The following is a 17,727-nucleotide window of genomic DNA, read 5'->3' on the forward strand; positions in this document are numbered from 1 at the left end:
GGCCTGAGAGCATCCTGAGCTCCTGGGCACTGGTCCTGAGAACGCACCAACCGGGGTGGGCTGATCCATAAGGCTGCTCCCCCACAAATAAAAGGGTCTCGCTGTTTTATCGCACCAAGCCAGGCGTGTGGCCGGGTGGACCAAGGAGACACCCGTGGGTCAGAGTTTACATTGTCTGCAGAGAGGGGACCCCTCCCCCCCGAGGCCCAGGAGACCGGAAGGTCGGCACAGAGTGCTCAGGACCCCTCCGGGGGTGAGGCCAGGGCATTGCCCTGGAGGAAGAAGCCTTGCTGGCAAAGTCCACCCGGGCTGAGGACAGAAGCGACAAGTGGAAAGACAGATGTCGGCGGAGAGAGGAAAACAATGACACGGGGACAAAGACGCTGGCCTTTGAGGCCAAGGGATTCAGGCTCCTGGGATCTGCCTCTCTGAGGTGGCGTCTGGAACAAGCAAAGGAAGGCAGAGACGAGAGAGAACATTCTGTGTGATACCTTTTAGAGCAAGTTCAAGGACAGGCGGCGCTAATCTTTGGGGACAGAACTCAGACGGAGAGCGGGGCGTGTTCCCCGTCTTGACCTGGGTGGCAGTCACACGGGCATACACGTGTGCAAACATTCATCGAGATGCACACTTAAGCCGTGTGTGCTTTGCCCAAAGGGGGTTACACCTGGGTGTGTCCGCCCAGACTCGGCCTCACCGACTCATCTATTGCACAGTTCCCGAGGCCTCCTGTGTGTGAGCTTGGAGAAAAAGTCACCGTCCGTGGCCCGGCCACACGGCATCCCCACCCCACGGCAAGCCCGGGGTCCTCAGGAGAGCCTGAGCGCAAGTGGCCTCCGGGAACCAGGGGAATGTGGGCCAAAGACGCTGGTCAGGGCCTGGGGGACGTCAGTGGGTCGCCAAGATGCTCCAGTGAGATGTGACAGCACCGGGAGGCTGTCCCCAGGAGGGCACTGGAGGGACGTGTGCCCCGGGCAGAAAGGACAGTTCGTCCAGGAGGACAGAAGTGACCTGTGCTCAGGGAACCGTGAGCCTTCGGTCTGGCAGCAACGTGAGGGTCAAGGTGGGAGAAAGCCAGAATCTCGGCTGGGGAGATGGGAGGGCCCCCGCGGGGCCAGGCTTTTCCCCTAAGGGCAGAGGCTGGTCTCCAAAGGGTGTTGGGGCCGGTGGGGGCCAGCCGGGGCGCAGCTGCAGAGAGAAAGCCGTGTGCAAGCTCGCCCTCCCTGTGACCCAGTGGTTCCGCTTTGCTCCAGATAAACGAAAGCAGATGTCCGCACAAAGGCTCGCGTGGGAACGGTCACAGCAAAAAGCTGGAAATAGCCAAATGCCCAGGAAATGGATAAACCAGCTGTGATGTGTGTACAGAGTGGAACTCTGCCCGGGAATAAAAAAGCGGGAGCCACTGACCCACACGTCCGTGCGAGTGAATCCCAGGGCCACGAAGTTGAGCGAAAGATCCAGACACGAGAGACAACATTCCGTGAGATTCCATTGGTGTCCAGATCCAGAGTAGGCAACACGAGTGCATGGGGACAAAAGTCAGAAAAGGGGTTGATGGAGAGGACCACACCCACATGCCCTGTGACCTTTCTCCCCATGGCAAGCCCCACCCACCGACACTTTGACCTTTCTTATCTGCCCCTCACACCCCCCCACAACACACACACGCACACACACACACACGCACGCACGCACAGCATCCTGGAATCCGGCTGGTCCCAGATGGAGCTTCTTCCTGGGAACAGGAAGTGGCCAAAGCCTTGATTCTTTCCTGGGACGGCTGCCACAGCACCTGACCCAGCCTTGCCCTCATCCTCCTCACCACCTTTTCACACTGCAGGCCTGATCCCGTCACCCTCCTCCAGGGTCTCCCCTTTGCTCTTGGGGAAAAGACCAAAATCCCTCCATGGCCACCAAGCCTGCACGATCCGGCTCCTGTGAGCCTCCCCCACCCCCCCCCCCCCACCCCCCCCACCCCTGCACTCAGACACACCACCCTTTCAGTTTCTCAAAACTCTCCTTCCAACCTCAGGGCCTTTGCACCTGCTCTTGGCCTCACCTGCAAGACTTTTGTCCCTAGTCAGTTCTTATACCCCTGCCCGCTTCTCAGCCCAGTTATCTGTCTTGGGCAGCTTTTCCTCACGCTGCCCAACAGGTCAGTCTGTGAGAGCACGCCTATGGACTTAACCTCCCCACCGGGTCATCATCTCCTTGAGGGAAGGTCTGTGTCTTTCTCCCCCATCGTATGCCTGCTTCTCAGCACAGCGCCCAGCAAGAAATTCCTGCTGAGTCCCTGAAGGGCAGGGGGGCTCTGAGCTCCCTCCCTAGAGGTCACAGACCTTTCCAGGGGTCTTGGCTGAATTCCCAGGCACATTCCTGCTGTGTGACCCCAGAGGAACCGCTTCCCCTCGCTGACCCGAGCTGCTCCACCTGGGAGATGGGGTGCCGGGCTCCTGGGACAGCAGCCTCTGAGCACAGACGTCCTCGTGCCCGGGACTCTGTCCCAGAGCACTCGGGCGAAGGAAACGTCTAGGCCCTCGGTGAGCCACAGAGGTCTCAGAGCCAGGAGGCCCCAGGAGCAGAGGAAAGTCTAGACTCGGGAGTGCAGTCCTCGACCGCCAGACAGAGGTGCACAAGCCCATCCTTGCACGGACTCTTGAGGGGAGTCAAACCAGGCCCAGCCTGATGACATTTAGTCTCCATGCCGTGGATTCCACCGTTGAGGCCAGCATCGCCTCGAGTGCAGGAACTGTCCCAAGGTGAGGCCGGGGCGGGGGGGGAGGAGTGGCGGGGGCTCTGCTCGTGTCAGCAGATCTCTTCAAGCCCAGACAGCCGGGTTGCATCTCCACAGCACCAAACATGCAGGGCCTCCAGTGCCCCGCCCAGACCCGACTACGCCCGCCGCCGGCACCGCCCCTGCGCAGCAGAGGGCAGGCAGCAGAGGGGGTCGGGTGGCAGGCTGCCCGGCGCACTGGGGAGTCGGTGCAAGGGGCCTGGGGCCTGTCAGGTCCTGCCGGATGCGGCCCCGCGAGCAAGGCGGGGCCCCTGTCTAGTCAGAGAGGCACCTCTGTCCCGGCCGCTCGTCCCGGGGCCCGCGTGCCGTAGGTGTGCAGGCAAGGAACCATCCTGCTGTCCTCCTGCTGCTGGAGACGGTGGCGGTGATCGCGACCAGCAGCCAGAAGCCAGCCAGGGTTCCGTTTGGTTCCAGCTCAGGGTGGTTTCGAAGGAGACTAAGTAGGTCTCCTTTCCTCCTTTCCTCCAGACGGAAACCGCTCGCGCAGGCCCTATGGAAGGAGCTGGGCGACGGGGAAGGGAGGCCGCCGCGAGGGGGCCGCCCCTCCCCGTCCCATCCCTCGGTTTGAATGTGGCCGCTGAGAGCTCCTGCCTCGGAGGGTGATGGGAAATGCCGAGCACCTGCCTGGCGTCCGATTGGGAGGGACGAAGTCCTAGCTTTCATCCCGTTTGGCCCCACCTTCGGCCCTCCCCCCCCCGGGGCGCCACTCCTGCTCCGGGCCCCCCAGCCCCGGCCCTGGGCCCCACGCCAAGAGGGCTCGCCAGCTGCTTTGCAAGATCTTCACGGGGTCTGCCCGAGGCCCCGGGGGCTCCAGAGTCGCAGCCAGAGGGGGGCAGTCCCCGGCCCCATGAAGATGCGTCCTCTAAGCGCCGCTGGGCTCCGCCGCAGAGAGGGCGCCACCCTCACGGGGTCGTGGGGGCGCAAGCGCCCGGGCAGGCTGTGCTACGGGGACGGCGACGGCTCTGTCCTGGCCTCCGCCCTCCCTCCGTGACCTCCCCCGATCCCCAGACTTCTGACGTCGTCTCTTTGCCAACAGCAGCTGTGCTTCACACGCCAGCCGAGACCCCTCGGGCCCTGCGCCTCGGCCTTCTGTGCCCAGCTGGAGAGGTCCACAGGCACCTCAGGCCGCAAGACCGTACGTGGCCACCCCCACCCCCGTCTCTCCCCTTCTTCGGCTTCTCCCCGAAGCGAATGCCCCACCTGCCACCGTCCCACACGCGGCCCCCATCAGGAAAACGTTCTTGACGCCTCCCTGTCCCTGCTCACCCCCCGGGGGGCCGGGGGGGGGTGCGGGTAGCCTGAGTCCGCCTGGGTGGGAATATCCACACCACAGGGACTGGCAGGTGCACACACCAGGGCCCTGCTCTCGGAGGGGTGAGTGGTTCACGCTGAGCCAGGCAAGAGGCTCACCTCCAGTGTCGGTCTGTCACCAAGTCCCGCTGACGCTGGCTCCAAAATGGGTGGAGATGCCATCCGTTCTGCACCCACACGGCCAGTACCTTGGTCCAAGGCAGCTTCGGCTCTCACTGGACAGCCCCCACTCTGCCCAGGACCTCCGGGGGCTCCCCGCTGCAGCCGAGCTTGTCTCCCAGCCCCTCAGGGCCCCCCTCACCCTCCCGTCCTCAAACAAGGCAACCACCTCCCACCCTGGGGCCTCTCCTGGGAGCACGTGTGTCCTGCGCCCCCAGACCGCCCCACCCCGGTTCTCTGAGTGGCCAAGCACGCCTCAGCTGACACGCGACCTCTCCAGAGCGGCTGCCGTGACACTCATTGCCCCCACCCTCGAATGCCCTCCAAAGCCCCTTCTCGTTTCTCCCCTCCGACCCTGGGCCCTTGGGCACGGAAGCGTTTGTCGCCTTTTGCCTCGTCTGGTTCATGGCTGGGGGGGTTCCGATGGTTAACAGAGCACACGTCTACGAAACGCAAGCCCCAGTGGCCCCGCTTAGTCTGAGCAGCGGGAGTGGAGACCGAGCGCGGAGAGGCTTGCCCAGAACCGCAGGAAAGCAAGGCAGGGGCAGGGGCATGGCGGACAGAGCAGGGCTCCCTGGGCGCCTGGAAGGAGGGCGAGGAGGCCCTTCCGGTCAGCTCCTGCAGGGGCCTGCCTGCATCTGAGGCCTGAGGGCAGTGGGAGCCCCTGGAGGTGGTCCAGCAGGGGAGTGCCGGCTCTCATTTGCAGTTTGTGAGCTTGCAAGAGACTCTGCGGGCCTGTGGGGCCTCAGCGGGAAAGGACGGGGCTCCGGAATCCCGTCTCCCACTTGGGCCCTGGAGCCCCGAGGCCGTCTTCGTAGGACTTCCGTGCTGGGCACCAGTGCTGTTCTGCAGGGAAACGTGCAAAATGCTCTTGGAGCTGTTCTCCTGTCCTGTCCTGTCGCTGGGAAAGGTCCGATCACATGACACTAAGTTAAATCCCGGAGGCCCTGACCCCACCTGCCCTAGAAGGCAAGGCCCCATAAAACCTGATAACGGTGGCAAACAAGGCTTTTTTTAGTAGCACATGGGCCAAATGAAACAAAGTGAGTGATGCCCACCCCCACCCCCCGCTCCCCGGGGCCAAGGGGCAAAAGCCACAGACGCCAGAGACAAAACAGCTCAGGAGCGCCAGCTCCGCTTCTGGCCTCTGGGTCCAGGACGATAAACCCGGGCCGCTCGGGAAGGACCCGGAAGCTTGTTGGAAGGGCTGGTCAGATGGCCCTGGCAGCCCGGAGTCTGGGGGGCTTCCTTCCGCTGCAAGCCTACCTCTCAGCATGCCAAGGGGCCTGGGGCTTGCAGTTCGGTAGCAGGACCCTCAAAGGCAGGGACCAGGAGGTGGGGCCCCAGTTTTCCGACAGACGAGGCGCCAGCTAAACCTCCAGCCCTAGACTGCAGGTTACTTACGATTTACGAGCCTGTAGGGAGAGAGGCACTGCACTCCCAAGGGCCTAGCGTGGGCTCATCCAGAGCAGTCAAGTCAAAGGACTGTGCAGGCGTAGGCAGAGCCTTTGATGGAATTTCTCGTCCTCTCCTTCAGCAGCGGATCAAAACCTGGAGGGAATCACCCAGAAGCCTCGTGAAAGTGCAGGTTGCGGGGCCAGGGCGGGGGCCTGAGCCTCTACGTTTCTGATAAGTTCCCAGGTGCTGCTGCTGCTGCTGGTCCGGGGACCACATTTCCAGAACCACTGGCCTCAAGGACATTTGGGGGGAGTGGGGCTCCTGGCTGGGTGGCTGGAAAACGAGCAGGTCCATGTAAATGACCGCCCAGAATGAGAATGTCCGCATGGTGATACACAGAGGGGAGGGGTGTCTGCCTCTCCCTGAGGACCCATGAGCTACCTGGGGGACAGGTATTATCACCTCTGTACTACAGATGAGGAAACTGAGGCTCGGAGAAGTGAAGTAACGAACCCAACGACACATCGGAGCTGATGCACAACCCGTGGTCTCTGACTCCACGGACCCTGTGTGCTCTCCTCTGCCGATGGGGGATCCGTGTCTCCTGGAGGAAGGAAGGACCTCTACTGGTGTGCCACAGGGCTCTGTCTTCAACCTCGGCCAATTCCCAGTGGTCACCTAAGATTGAAATATACGTCAGGCACGCCCGTCCATGCGCCTATGACATAAAGAGGGCTTTATTCACGTTCGGCAGTGTTTCCAGAGGCTATCTGGAAAGTCTGGAAGCAACGAGACTCCTTAATTCATTCAGTCACTGTTTACTGAGCTAGCACTGTGTCCCAGGCCCCGTGCTGGACGCCGGCAATTCATCTGTGAACAAAACACAGAAGGCCCTCGGCTCAAAAATTGTCTCCACTTAGGATGACTATTGTTGTCTGTTATGCAAAGGTAATGGGATGTGAATTCAAAAATCCAGCTGACACTCCTTGGCCTCCGCCGTGGGCCCAGCTTCCTCTTTTCTCCCCAATGTGTTCCGGTTCCTGCCCCCAGGCGCCCCCCCCCCCCCCGCCCCCGTGTCTTTGGCTCCCGACCGGCACTTTTCGAAGGCTGTGGCGCGGGAGTCGCTCAGGGCCTTTGCTGTTAATATCGCGCCTTTGCGGGGGGACGTGGGGGGAGGGGGTCTCCTGGCTTATCGTAGCTGTTTCCCGCGGGGGGGGGGTCCCCGGAATTCCAGGCTCACGGTGTGGCGGTGCAGATGCCTGGGCGGTGGCCTAGAACCGAGTCGGGGGACGTGAGTCGCGTGCGGTCAATGAGTAAGGGGACGTAGCGGTGCGTCCAGTGGTGGAGTCGGTGGTCCTTTGGGACTCCGGCAAGACCCCCACCGGGGTCCCCAGCAGTCCTGGTGGTCTGGCTCCTCTGAAGCCAATTCTTCTTTTAGGCCTCATGACTCTCCCCACAGCTGCGTGAGGAATGTGGTTGACAAAGGACCGGCCGCCAAGGTGGGAGGGGCTCCTCCCCCGGGGCCAGAGGCTTTCTGCTCGTCCCCTGCCAGGGCAGAGGCTCCCCGGCCCCGCTGCACACGCGGACTCCCCGGAGCCAGCTGCACCCCAGCCCAGCGACGTCAGAATCTCTGGGACCGAGGCCTGGGCGTTAGTATAGCTTTGGGTTCTCGCCGGGCGAGTCCCATGCACAGTGGGGCTCTACAGTTCTGCTCTGCCGTTGGCCTCTCACATACAAGACGCGGAAGCTCAGAGGGGTTAAGTCACTTGCCCAAAGTCACCCAGCTGAAAGTGATGGGGTCAGAGTCCCCATTTGTCTCGCTCCTGGGCAGAACCCCCTGTCCACCCTGACTGTAGGGCAGGTACATTCACTCTCCTGCCATAACTTTCCCCCTGGCTTTTCAGGAGGAGGGGGAATCGGGAGGCAGAGAGTGTGGCCGCAGGCTGGGGCTGAGCCCCCCCATCAGACTCTCCTCTGGGGGCCAACCCCACACTCCGCCTGTGGTTCCTGACCCCCCCCCAGCTCTCTCCGTGGGTGGGAAGAGGGCCCAGCCCCCACCCCCCACCCCACCGCAGCTTTGACCTCATCTCCCCAGGCATCTGTGGTGATTCCCTGGGTCGTGAACCCCCGCTGGCAGCTCCCACCGCTGTCCTGGGGCAGCCTGCGTGGCCCTGCCACCAGACAGACAGATTTCATTCCGGGTCCCCTCTGCCACCCCGTTGGAAACAGTGGCCTTGGGCAAGTCCCCCTGGGTTTCTTCATCTGTAAACTAAACTTGTTGTTGAAAATATTTGCCCACCCCCTGGTTGTGGGGAGTCAGTGAGATAAGGTGGTGGCAAAGCTCTGTAAGTGGGGAAGGCAAATATTAGCTCTGCTGTCATGTGCCGGAAGAGCCTGGTCCCGTTGTGCCAGGGCAGCTGGAAGAACCCGGTCACAGTCCCACTCTAACCGCGCGCCGTGACTTGGGGTCGCATCTTACGTTCCCTGGGCCTCAGCTTCCTCACCTGTAGCATGGGAAAATAAGAGCCCCGTGCAGACTTTTCTCACTGGACTCGTGTACTGATTACATGCATCCGTCCCCAAAACGCCTTACAGTGGGGGCACCTCAGAAAGAGGGTGACTGTGGTGGTAGGTAGGCCCTTCGGGAGAGTTCCCGGGCCATGCCTCTGTGCTCCAGGCAGGAAGGAGACTTTGTCCCTTCCTTAGTTCATGGTCTTCCTTTTCCCCGGAAGGGTCCAGACTCTGCAGTCCCAGCCCCTGGCTCAAGCCCCAGTTCTGTCGCTCATGCTGTGTGCCCTCAGGCTCAAGACTGGCCTCTCTGAGCCTCAGCTGCGTGCAGAGCACTTTCTGTCCACGCCTGGAGGGGCCTGGCCAGTGGCAGCGCTCTGGGAGCCGCCACAGGGAAAAGGGAGGCGGAAGGGCCAGAAGCGGCCCCTGGGAATAGTCCTAGGACTTTGTGGGGAGAGAGAAATCGCGGTTTTGACAGGGGATCCTTCCAATGTCAGGACCCCCAGAGGAGCGCCCCGAAGCTAGCCTGTCCTCAGTTCCACTGGTTCCGCACCCAAGCACCTGCAGGGAGCTTGGGGGAGGCCCGGGGGGCGGGGGGCTGCTGTGTCTGAGCTCCTTCCTACTGCTGGGCCCCTCCCTCTGCTGTCACCACCTTGCAAGGCCAGTGCCCAGATGGGAGAACTGAGGCTCAGAAGGGAAACGCCTCTCCCAAGTCACCCTGTCCGGCTGCTTGCTGCACTGCGGACGCCCGATGGGTGTGATTTCTCAAGGACTGAAAGTGTTCCTGGAACACGGCGGGACTTTCGCCGCTAAATCCAGGAATGTCCCGGTTTGCATGACCAGCCAGCAGCAGGTGCCAATGTCCAGTAAAAGCCTAAAAAGGGCCACATGCATGCATTTTCCAGATGCCACACTAATCACGTAAAAAGAAACAGGTGAACACTACTTTAATGCTTTGTCTTATTTAACCCAAGATGTCTAAAATATTCTCATTTTACCATGTAATCCATATAAAAATGATTGAGACATTTTCCCTTCCTTTTTTTTTTTTTTTTTTTTTTTATTGTACTCTTCAAAACCTAGTGGACTGTATGCTTACGGCTAGATTTGCCAAATAAAATAGAGGCTGAAATTAACTGAATTTCAGATAAACAATGAAAAAAAAATTGTTTCGTCTAAGTGCATCCTAAATATTGCATGGAATGTCTTTACACTAAAAGCTTGTATCTTATCTGCAGTTCGGTTGCCTGAGGGCCTGTATTTGTGTTTGCTCCGTCTTGCAACCTTCGTTTCAGCACATCTGGATCCAGACGCTCATATTCCAGATGCTGAAGGGGACGGGGCAGGTGTGGAGGGGTCGGGCCACCCAGTGGAGTCCCAAGAGAGCCAGTCACCCAAAGTGAACCTCCACAGACCTGCCTTCCCTCTCCATGGTCCCCAACCACCGTCCCTTTGTCGCCCGTGACATTTATCTGTCTATGTCTTGGCCAAGCTTTTCGGAAGCAAGTCAACACATTTCTATTTCCCACAATCTCCTGGCAGATAAACAGGCGACGGGGAAGAAAGTCCACATCTCGCCCACAATTCTCTGGATCAGCAGATTTTCAAAATCCGGAAAAGGGATCAGGGCTAGCGGGGGCCACGAGGCAGGTCAGGAGGAAGGACAGGCCAGACCCAGAGATGGGGGACCCGGGCGCCCACCTCCTTCCCGGGCTTTCCTTTCTGGACCCCGAACCTCATCCTCGCCCCACGTGGGCTGAGACGCTCCAAGTGGGAACCTCTGACCCGGGGTGTCTCTCTCTGCCTCAGTTTACACATCCAAACACACTGGAAGTTCCAGACCAGAGCCCTGGGATGGGGAGGTGGAGACGACGAGGCGGCCGGGCAAAGATACAGCCTGCAGCAGAGGTATGTCTGTGGAAGCCGCACTCCCCAGGCTGTCCCTGGGCTCCTGGTGCGTGGACGATGCCCGTTCAGAGTGTCGGGGAGCGTTGGAAACAAGGCCACGGCTGGGACGGCCACAGCCATTGGAAACAGCCACGGCCCAGAGAGGGAGGCCACAGCCAAGGTCACACAGCACACCTACAAGGGGCTAGAAGCCACCCAGGGAGCTGCAGCCCAGAGCAGTGGGTTTCCCGCTGACCCCCCCCCCCCACCCTGCTATGTACCCTGTCATATAGGACCCTGCGGAGCACTGCTGCTCAGGGGCCCGGGACTGTGGGTGCCATTTTCCCGTTGGCAAAGCGAGGCTCCAGGGGGGCAGTGCCTTAGCAGAAATCACCCAGCCCGGGGGGCTGCGCCCAAGCCCAGCACCCAGCAGGCCATACTCGGTGCAGCCCAGCCTGGCCCATCATGTGATCTGTGGGGCCCAGTGCAAATTGGGAGAATGAGGGACCCCTCATTTAAAAATTCACAAGGACTTTATTTTTTATTATTACTTTTTCATGTTTTATTTATTTTTGAGAGAGAGAGAGAGAGACCAAGTACGAGCCAGGGAGGGGCATAGAGAGAGGGAGACAGAATCCGTGAAGGAGGCTCCAGGCTCTGAGCTGTCAGCGGGGCTCGAACCCGTGAACCGCGAGATCATCACCTGAGCTGAAGTCGGATGCTCAACCGACTGAGCCACCCAGGCGCCCCTAATAAGGATTTTAAAGTGGCAACAGCAGAGCTTTAAAGCAAGCCCAGGGCCCTTCTGAGAGTGGGGTCCCGGGCACAGGGCACATACCCAGGAGCCCCCAAGGAGGAGAGCGCAGGCCGGAGGCAGGGGCTCCCCTCAGGCGTAGCCTTGTGGGGCTGCCTTCCCAGCTCATGGCCCCTAATCTCCTCCCTGAGCCCAGGGTCTCCCTTCTCAGCCTGCTCTTCACGCTGCCCCCCAAACCCTCCACCCACCCCCAGCCTCCAGCCCTCCCTGTGCCAGCTCGCCTCTCTCCCTCGCCCCCATCCTCACCTCCCCCCACTCCGTGGCTTCTGTCGGTCCGCCTGTCCCTGCCGGTCTCAGCGGGACTCTGTATCCTCAGAGGTTGTCTTTCGTTGGTGGGATACCACACTCTGTCCCCAGTAGAGCCTCACAATCTGACCTGGTCCCCGCCCTCCTCGTCCCCCCACCTCACCTCCCTGTGCATACCCTGTGCTGTGCGAACCCCAGCCCCAGCCCCTGTGGCCACCAGGACCAGGAGAGAGACATCACCTCGGGCACAAACTATAAGGGGCACCAAAGCATTCCATGATCGAGACCCACGGGTCTTGTGTTCCTGCAGTATTTTTAAAAATCAAGAGTAACGCCAAAAATCCAAGATGAAGAAACATAGCAAGGTTTTAAATGAAGACAGCATCAGTATTCTGATTTTTCTTTTTGCTCAGGCTCCGATATGGCTCGGCACGGCTACAGATCCCGTTTGGTTTTGAAATTGTAATCTTTTGTGTATCCTTCACTTTTGGCATTGTTTTTTGATTTTTTAGGTTTATTTATTTTTTTAAAGTAACCTTTACACACAATGTGGGTCTCGAACTCACGACCCCAAGATCAAGAGTCGCACGCTCCTCCGACTGGACCAGCCAGGCGCCCCTAGGTTTGATTTTCCAAAAAACCTTGCACTAAAATACTATTTTCTTCATCACTGACTGTTCTCAGGGCACCCTTAAATTTTGCACGCAAGGCGAGTTCCCCCTTGCCTGCCGCAGGCCCCCCCACCGGCCAGGAAAGGATGAGGGGGCGGCATTCACGTCAATAATGAAAATCACAGCTAATGTGCACTGAGGTCTGTGGGCCAAATGCTGTCCCAACCCTCCCTCCCTCCCTCCCTCCTTCCTTCTTGAGCACCTACTGTGTGCAGAGCAGCATTCTAGATTTGGGATAAAGCAGACACGGAAACACTCCCCTGCCCACGCAGGACCCACCTCCTGGTCTGGGGAGACAGACAATGAAATAATAGTAAGGGTCAGCAAAACGTGAGGCGTGCGGAGAAAGAATAAGGAAGAAAGGGAGACTTGAACTAGGGAGCCAAGGGTGACATCGCTTACATACCACGCCCAGCCCAGGGGGGAAAGCCTGTTAGCCAGCCCCGTTTCTGGGATGAGGAAGCTGAGGCAGCTCGCCCAGGAAGTGGCAGAGCCCGGGGTCTCACCCTGGGCAGGCTGATGTCAGGAGGTTGGTCACTGGGTCGGGTGAGGCGGAGTGGAGAACAGCGGGGGGGGGGGGGGGGGGGGGGGGGGGGGGAGGGGGGGGGGGGGGGGGGGCGGGACCACCAAGTGCAAGCAGGGTGTGTGGCTTTCTCCACTCCCAACACAAGGCCACCTCCAATTTTGGGAAGGCTGTCTTCCCTCCCTAAGAGAAAAGGCCAGGCTGGCTCGGTTGGGGGTCCCTTGGGGCCTCCGTTTACTGACTGAGCCCCAGGGGTGGGGGCCCTTTAAGGCCGGTCTTGGGTCTAGTGCAAGTTCATTCATCCAGGGGCCCCTGCTGACTCACGCTTATGAAAGTGATTTTCCTGGCCCCGCCCCGCCCGCCCGCCTCCTCCCAGCCCGTGAAATACCCTCGCCTCCCTGACTCGCACAGCCTGCTCAGTCCGGTCCCCACGGGGCAAAGGCAGCCCGCTCCCCGGTGGTGGCTCTGTGACCCCGGCCCTCCAGGCGCCTGCCAGGTCAGGCTCCCCGGGTTCCCTGCAACGCCTGCGGGTCAGGTGAGTGGCCTGGGGGCGGGAGACAGGGGCGCGGCTGGGCAGGGGGGCGGGCAGGCCCCACTAAGAAGCTCTTGGGGCCGCCGCCGCCGAGTTCCTCCTCCGCCCCTGCGGGCCATGACCATCTCCAGGTGCCTGGCACCCTCCGTCCCCGCCGCCCGCCGTCGCCGGTCCACGTGATGCTGCTCTGGGCAGGAAAGAGGCGTGGTCAGCCCGGCGCGCTGCCCGGCGAGGCCCCTGGGTCCTGCAGCCAGGCTGCTGGGCTGGGTGCTTCTCCCGGCCTTCCGGGCCTTCCCGGGGGGTCCCCAGCACTTGGCGTCTGACACAAGGTTGGGGTGCTGAGAACCAGGGGTCTGGGAGCCTCTGAATTCTTGGGGCTCAGGACAGGGAGGCTCCAAAGGAAGGGGGTGCAGGGGGGTGTGCCCAGGCTGCCGGCAGGTGGCCCTTGTGTGTCGAGGGACCCCCCTCGCCTTCACCCTGCCCCACAGCCTTGTGTCACTTTCTTGGCGGCAACTGTCATCGTGCAGTCTTTTCCCCGGTTATCCACGGGCAGGCCTCTCCCTGGTCTCAGACATTTCCTGGGCAAGACGGCGCCTCTGTGCCCCGGGGTGGGGGGCGTCATCAAAGTCAAATGAGCAAAGGGCCGCCAGAGGTGCCCAATAAGTGCAGCCGAACTGGTGCCTCAGTGTCTCCGAACAGTTTTAAGCCTTCCTCCCCCGGAAAGTGCCTGTGCTACAAACTTCAAAGAAACATCATTTACAGATGCCATTATTTCCATTCCTTTGATGCCGATTTGCTTCTGGGAGTTAGAGTTAGTCTTTCATGGGAGCTTTTTTGCTGTCCAGGCAGCGCGGGCGGGGGGGGGGGGGGGGGGGGGGGGGCGGGGCGGGCACTCAAAGAAAAAGTTAACATTAAAAAGGTGACCATGCCAACGCCACAGCACTAAAAAGCATAACTGGGATGGGTGTGGTTTCAGGTCGCCTGCTGTCAGTAGGCAGTGTGTGCCTTCTTCCAAGGTCATGAGAGCTTTTGGCTGCTCAGGACCTTGGGACGCTGCACAGGAGTGTCCCCTGGGTCGTGACCTCACATGGGTGGCATCCAGAGGCCACTGGGAGCCCTGGTCTCAGATCCCAAGAGCCCTGGTGGTAACTGGGTCCCTCCACCTTCCGGGAAGCACAAGAAGAGGGCAAATGAGGGCTGGGGGAGTGCCCCTCTTCACTGGGGGTGGGGACGCTCAAGGGGCAAGAGAGGGGACGGGCATGCCCAGGGCGGGCTCGGGTCCCTGGGAACAGGTTGCGTGCTCGTTTCGGGGGGCTGTGGAGAGTCTAGGTGAACCCAGACCACGGGGGCCAAACCCTCGTTCTATCACCCACTGGCTCTGTGACCTCAGGGGCATGGCCTCACCTCCCTGAGCCTCAGTTTTCACATCAGTGAAGTGGGTTTGCATGAGAATGAAAGTTGCTAAGGCACAGCTTTCAGCAAGGACATCACCTGGGTCCCTGTTGTTCCTGGGGACAGTCATGAGGAGGGGTGGGGCCCTGGGGCTGTTTCGTGGCTCCGGGAGAAAGTGTTCTGGGAACTAAAATCCTGTTCTCCAGGGCCACCAGGCTCACCCAGTGCCCAGTGGTTAGTGAGAAACTGCTCCCTGCCAGCTGGGAACGTGGAACCGTGGCCTCCCTCCCCACCAGCAGAGGGGACAGGGCAGAAGGATGAGCCCGGCTGGGAATGGCCCCCATCACACTCCACTCTGGAGAAGAGCTCGCTGGCCTCAGCTTGACTATCTGTAATATGGGAGCGAGCCTAAGAGTACGTATGACAGTGCATGCTGCTAATTAAATGAGAATCAAATTAATGTGGATAAAGTGTTTAGAACATGCTTTGTACCTAGCCAGCTCCATAGAAGTCCAGAAGTGTTAGCCTTTTGTGTCGTTCTTGTTAGTGGTGGGGGGGGGCCACCCCCAAGTCCTCTCCCCTGGGCCCAGCAGCAGCATGGAAGGCTGTTTTCAGGGGGCCCGAGAGCACCGAGGAGGGAGTCCCTGACGTGCCCCCTGACGTGCCCTTCCCGCCGTGTGACTCCGGAGACGTCCTTTAACCTCGAGCCTCCCTTTTCCTGCCAGGTGGAGGTGACACGGCTCACCTCTCAGGGCCTGCCTGGGGGTGGGGGCTGCTGTTTCTGTCACTGTGCACGCATCAGAGGTCGTATCCTGGCTCCGTCACATTTCGTCGGCTATTCACGGTTTTTTGGACGAGTGGGAATTAGTCACCCACTTTTCCAAATCAGAGAATGCACGTAGAAATCCAGATTTCTGCCTTCTCCGGGAGAATTCTGATGGCAGTGACCCTGGCCCCCCCCCCTCCCTGGGGCCATATGACCACCCACTCACTTTGTATGTGTGTGTGACCATGTGACAAGCCCCGGGTCTCCCTGGGGCTGGCCGTGGTCACGCATGGTGCACCCGGGCAAAGCCTGGCACCAGTTAGCCCTGGGTTTAAGAGACAGTTTTGTGGCACTGAGCGACCTGTACGTCCCCTCTGGGCTCCAGTTTACGCATCTGTGAAATGGGATCATAACTGACAGAGCTTTCTGCGTGGGGCCGTATGAGCAGAACACGGGAAGGAGCTAGGTCGGTGCTAACGGCCACCCATTCCTGACACACTCGTGTGGGTGCTGCCTTGGGGCCCTCAGGACGGCAGGGTGTGGACAGTGGGCGAGCCCGGGGGCCCCTGTTAGCTGGGTTTGGGGGACGAGGAGGGAGAAGGTGAGTCTGGAGCCTCTGCACCTGCAGCCTCAAGAACGGGGTCTGCGTCGCTGTGAGTGATGCGGGCCCGCGGCCAGCAGGGGGCGCTGGTGCTCCAGAGACCAGCCAGCTTAGAAGCCTTTTCTCCAAACCTAGTTCCCCTGGGGTGGGGGGGCAATTCTCCACAAGCCCACCTGTTCCAACCGAGCCCCCTGGAGCAGGCAGTGAGCCCTGGTCCTTTCCCGGCAGCACATTTTGCTCCAGCCGGTGCTTCACGGCCGTCACCTCACTGTGTCCCCCAACAACCCTACCGGGTGGAGACTACTACTCCCACTTTATAGACGAGGAGCCTGACCCAGAGAGGTCCGGGAATGGGCCCCTGGTCACCAGCTAGGAAGCGCCGTGCTAGGGCCGGGTGATGGCTCCAAAGTCCACTGGCTGCTCAGAGACCTGAGGGCTGGACCGGGGTGGGGGCGGTGGCTGTCACCACGTTGTTGGCCAGGGCTTGCCCCTGGGTTGACAAGAAGAGGCCTTACAGAAGGTGGACGGGAAGCTTTGGGTGTTGTCACTGCCCGCCGAGGAGATGGGGCGAGTGGGGTGCAGCTCAGACGTGGAAGTGACCGGGTCGGGAGAGGGGACTGTTTGGAACGGAGCAGGTGCGAGGAGGGGAGAAGGAGCAGGGGAGCGGCATCTTGACTGGCCTCAGGGAGGATCTTGGACTTGACACTGAGGGCCAAAGGACAATACCCCGTAGCTGGGAAGTGCCTGCATGACACCCAAGGCTCACCGAGTGGCCCTTCCTCTCCCCCAGATCAGCTGCCGGCTCCCAGCCCCCCACCAGCCCCAGCCATGAACAGCCGCAGGAGGGACCACCTTGGCACTGACCGTTCGGAGCCCCTCCCAGTCCTCATCATCGGTGAGTGCTGCCCCGGGGCAGGGGGAGGGGACACGCTGAGCCCCTAGAGTGGAAGGTCAGGAGCCAGGCAAGCCCAGGCCTGGCCTTTCTTTACCACCGTGGCCTTTAAAATCGGCCACTGAGTTGTATGGAAACCGATCTGACAATAAATTTCATATTTAAAAAAAATAAAAGTTAAATGGAAAAAAAAAAAATTGGCCACTGAGCATTCACGGTGCGCCTGATGAGGTGCCCAGCAGCTTATAAAATGTCGTTCCCGTTCCCTGTAATCCCTCCAGGAACCCAGGGGGCCAGAGCAGAACCATCACTGAGGTTGCCCGGCGAGAGCGGAGGAGGGGGGAGGCCTGGTCCTAAGCCCACGACAGTCCCTGCGCCTGGCCCTGTGCGAGGTGCCCGCATGAGGGGTTACGGCTGAAGCATGTGGTTCCTGCCTCAGGGCTGCCCAGTGGGAGACAGGCGGCCCCTCCCCCGTGCGAGCCGAGGTCCGAAATGGCCATTTCTGTAAATCAAAAGCGATTTCATACGGGTTGTCCTAATTCCACATACGAGTAATCTTCTCAGCAGCACAAGATAAGGAGGAGGGGAAAGACCGATAAGAAACGATGTCACGAGGTGAAATGCCCAAGAAGTGCCACGCACAGGCGGTGTGAGTCATTCAGGCCCGGGGAGCAGAGACCCCCACCGGTGGCTCCGCACCCCTCCTCCGCGCCCCTGCTCTCACCCCTGCAGAGCACGGAACAATCTGTGCCCTACTATTTCACTCGTCTATGTGACATCCCAGACGGTCAGCTCTGGGCTAACGGGACTAGTCCTTAGCGGTCTTAGAATCTCCGTCACGTTGCTGTGTGACCACAAGCGAGTTACTCAACCTCTCTGAGCTCCCGCTCCCTCCCGGGATGAAAAGGGGGAAAGGGTAGCGGGCACCCACGAATGTTATCGGGAGAGAATGGGGGCCGGGGCACGCATGACAGGGCCTCGTGCGGGGCCCGGGCCGGCGGGGGGGGGATCGGTCGGTTTCTTATTATTTGGTTGTTAAAATCCCTTGACACATCGCAAGTGCTCGACAGATGTCAGCGATCGTCGTGAGAGTAGTACAAGAGTACAGCGCCCGGCGCATAGTAGGCTCTCGACGATCGTTCAGTGCTTCAGTCCCTGGCCATTGTTACGCACAGTGGCCGGCGCGGCTAACGGTGGAATAGATGTTCTGTTTTTACGAAGGAAAAACAATAG

At 60.3% G+C, this 17,727-nt stretch overlaps 1 protein-coding gene across 4 annotated transcripts in view; it reads left to right on the forward strand.

Annotated features, from left to right (window-relative positions):
• Positions 1 to 17,727, forward strand: part of OSGIN1 (oxidative stress induced growth inhibitor 1) — a 31,940-nt gene that overhangs the window by 8,905 nt on the left and 5,308 nt on the right. Inside the window, exons 2-3 of one of the 4 annotated variants that reach the window (XM_045441278.1) lie at positions 9,980 to 10,078; positions 16,393 to 16,497. In XM_045441278.1, coding sequence (XP_045297234.1) covers positions 16,431 to 16,497 — 67 coding nt within the window. In that variant the 5' untranslated portion in view covers positions 9,980 to 10,078; positions 16,393 to 16,430. Of the gene's footprint in view, positions 1 to 9,979; positions 10,079 to 12,691; positions 12,847 to 14,451; positions 14,650 to 16,392; positions 16,498 to 17,727 lie in introns of those variants that run through there. The other 3 variants (XM_045441275.1, XM_045441277.1, XM_045441276.1) reach the window with 3 other exon arrangements.

This window comes from Leopardus geoffroyi, chromosome E2 (assembly GCF_018350155.1).
Source record: "Leopardus geoffroyi isolate Oge1 chromosome E2, O.geoffroyi_Oge1_pat1.0, whole genome shotgun sequence".
Classification (NCBI taxonomy): domain Eukaryota; kingdom Metazoa; phylum Chordata; class Mammalia; order Carnivora; family Felidae; genus Leopardus; species Leopardus geoffroyi.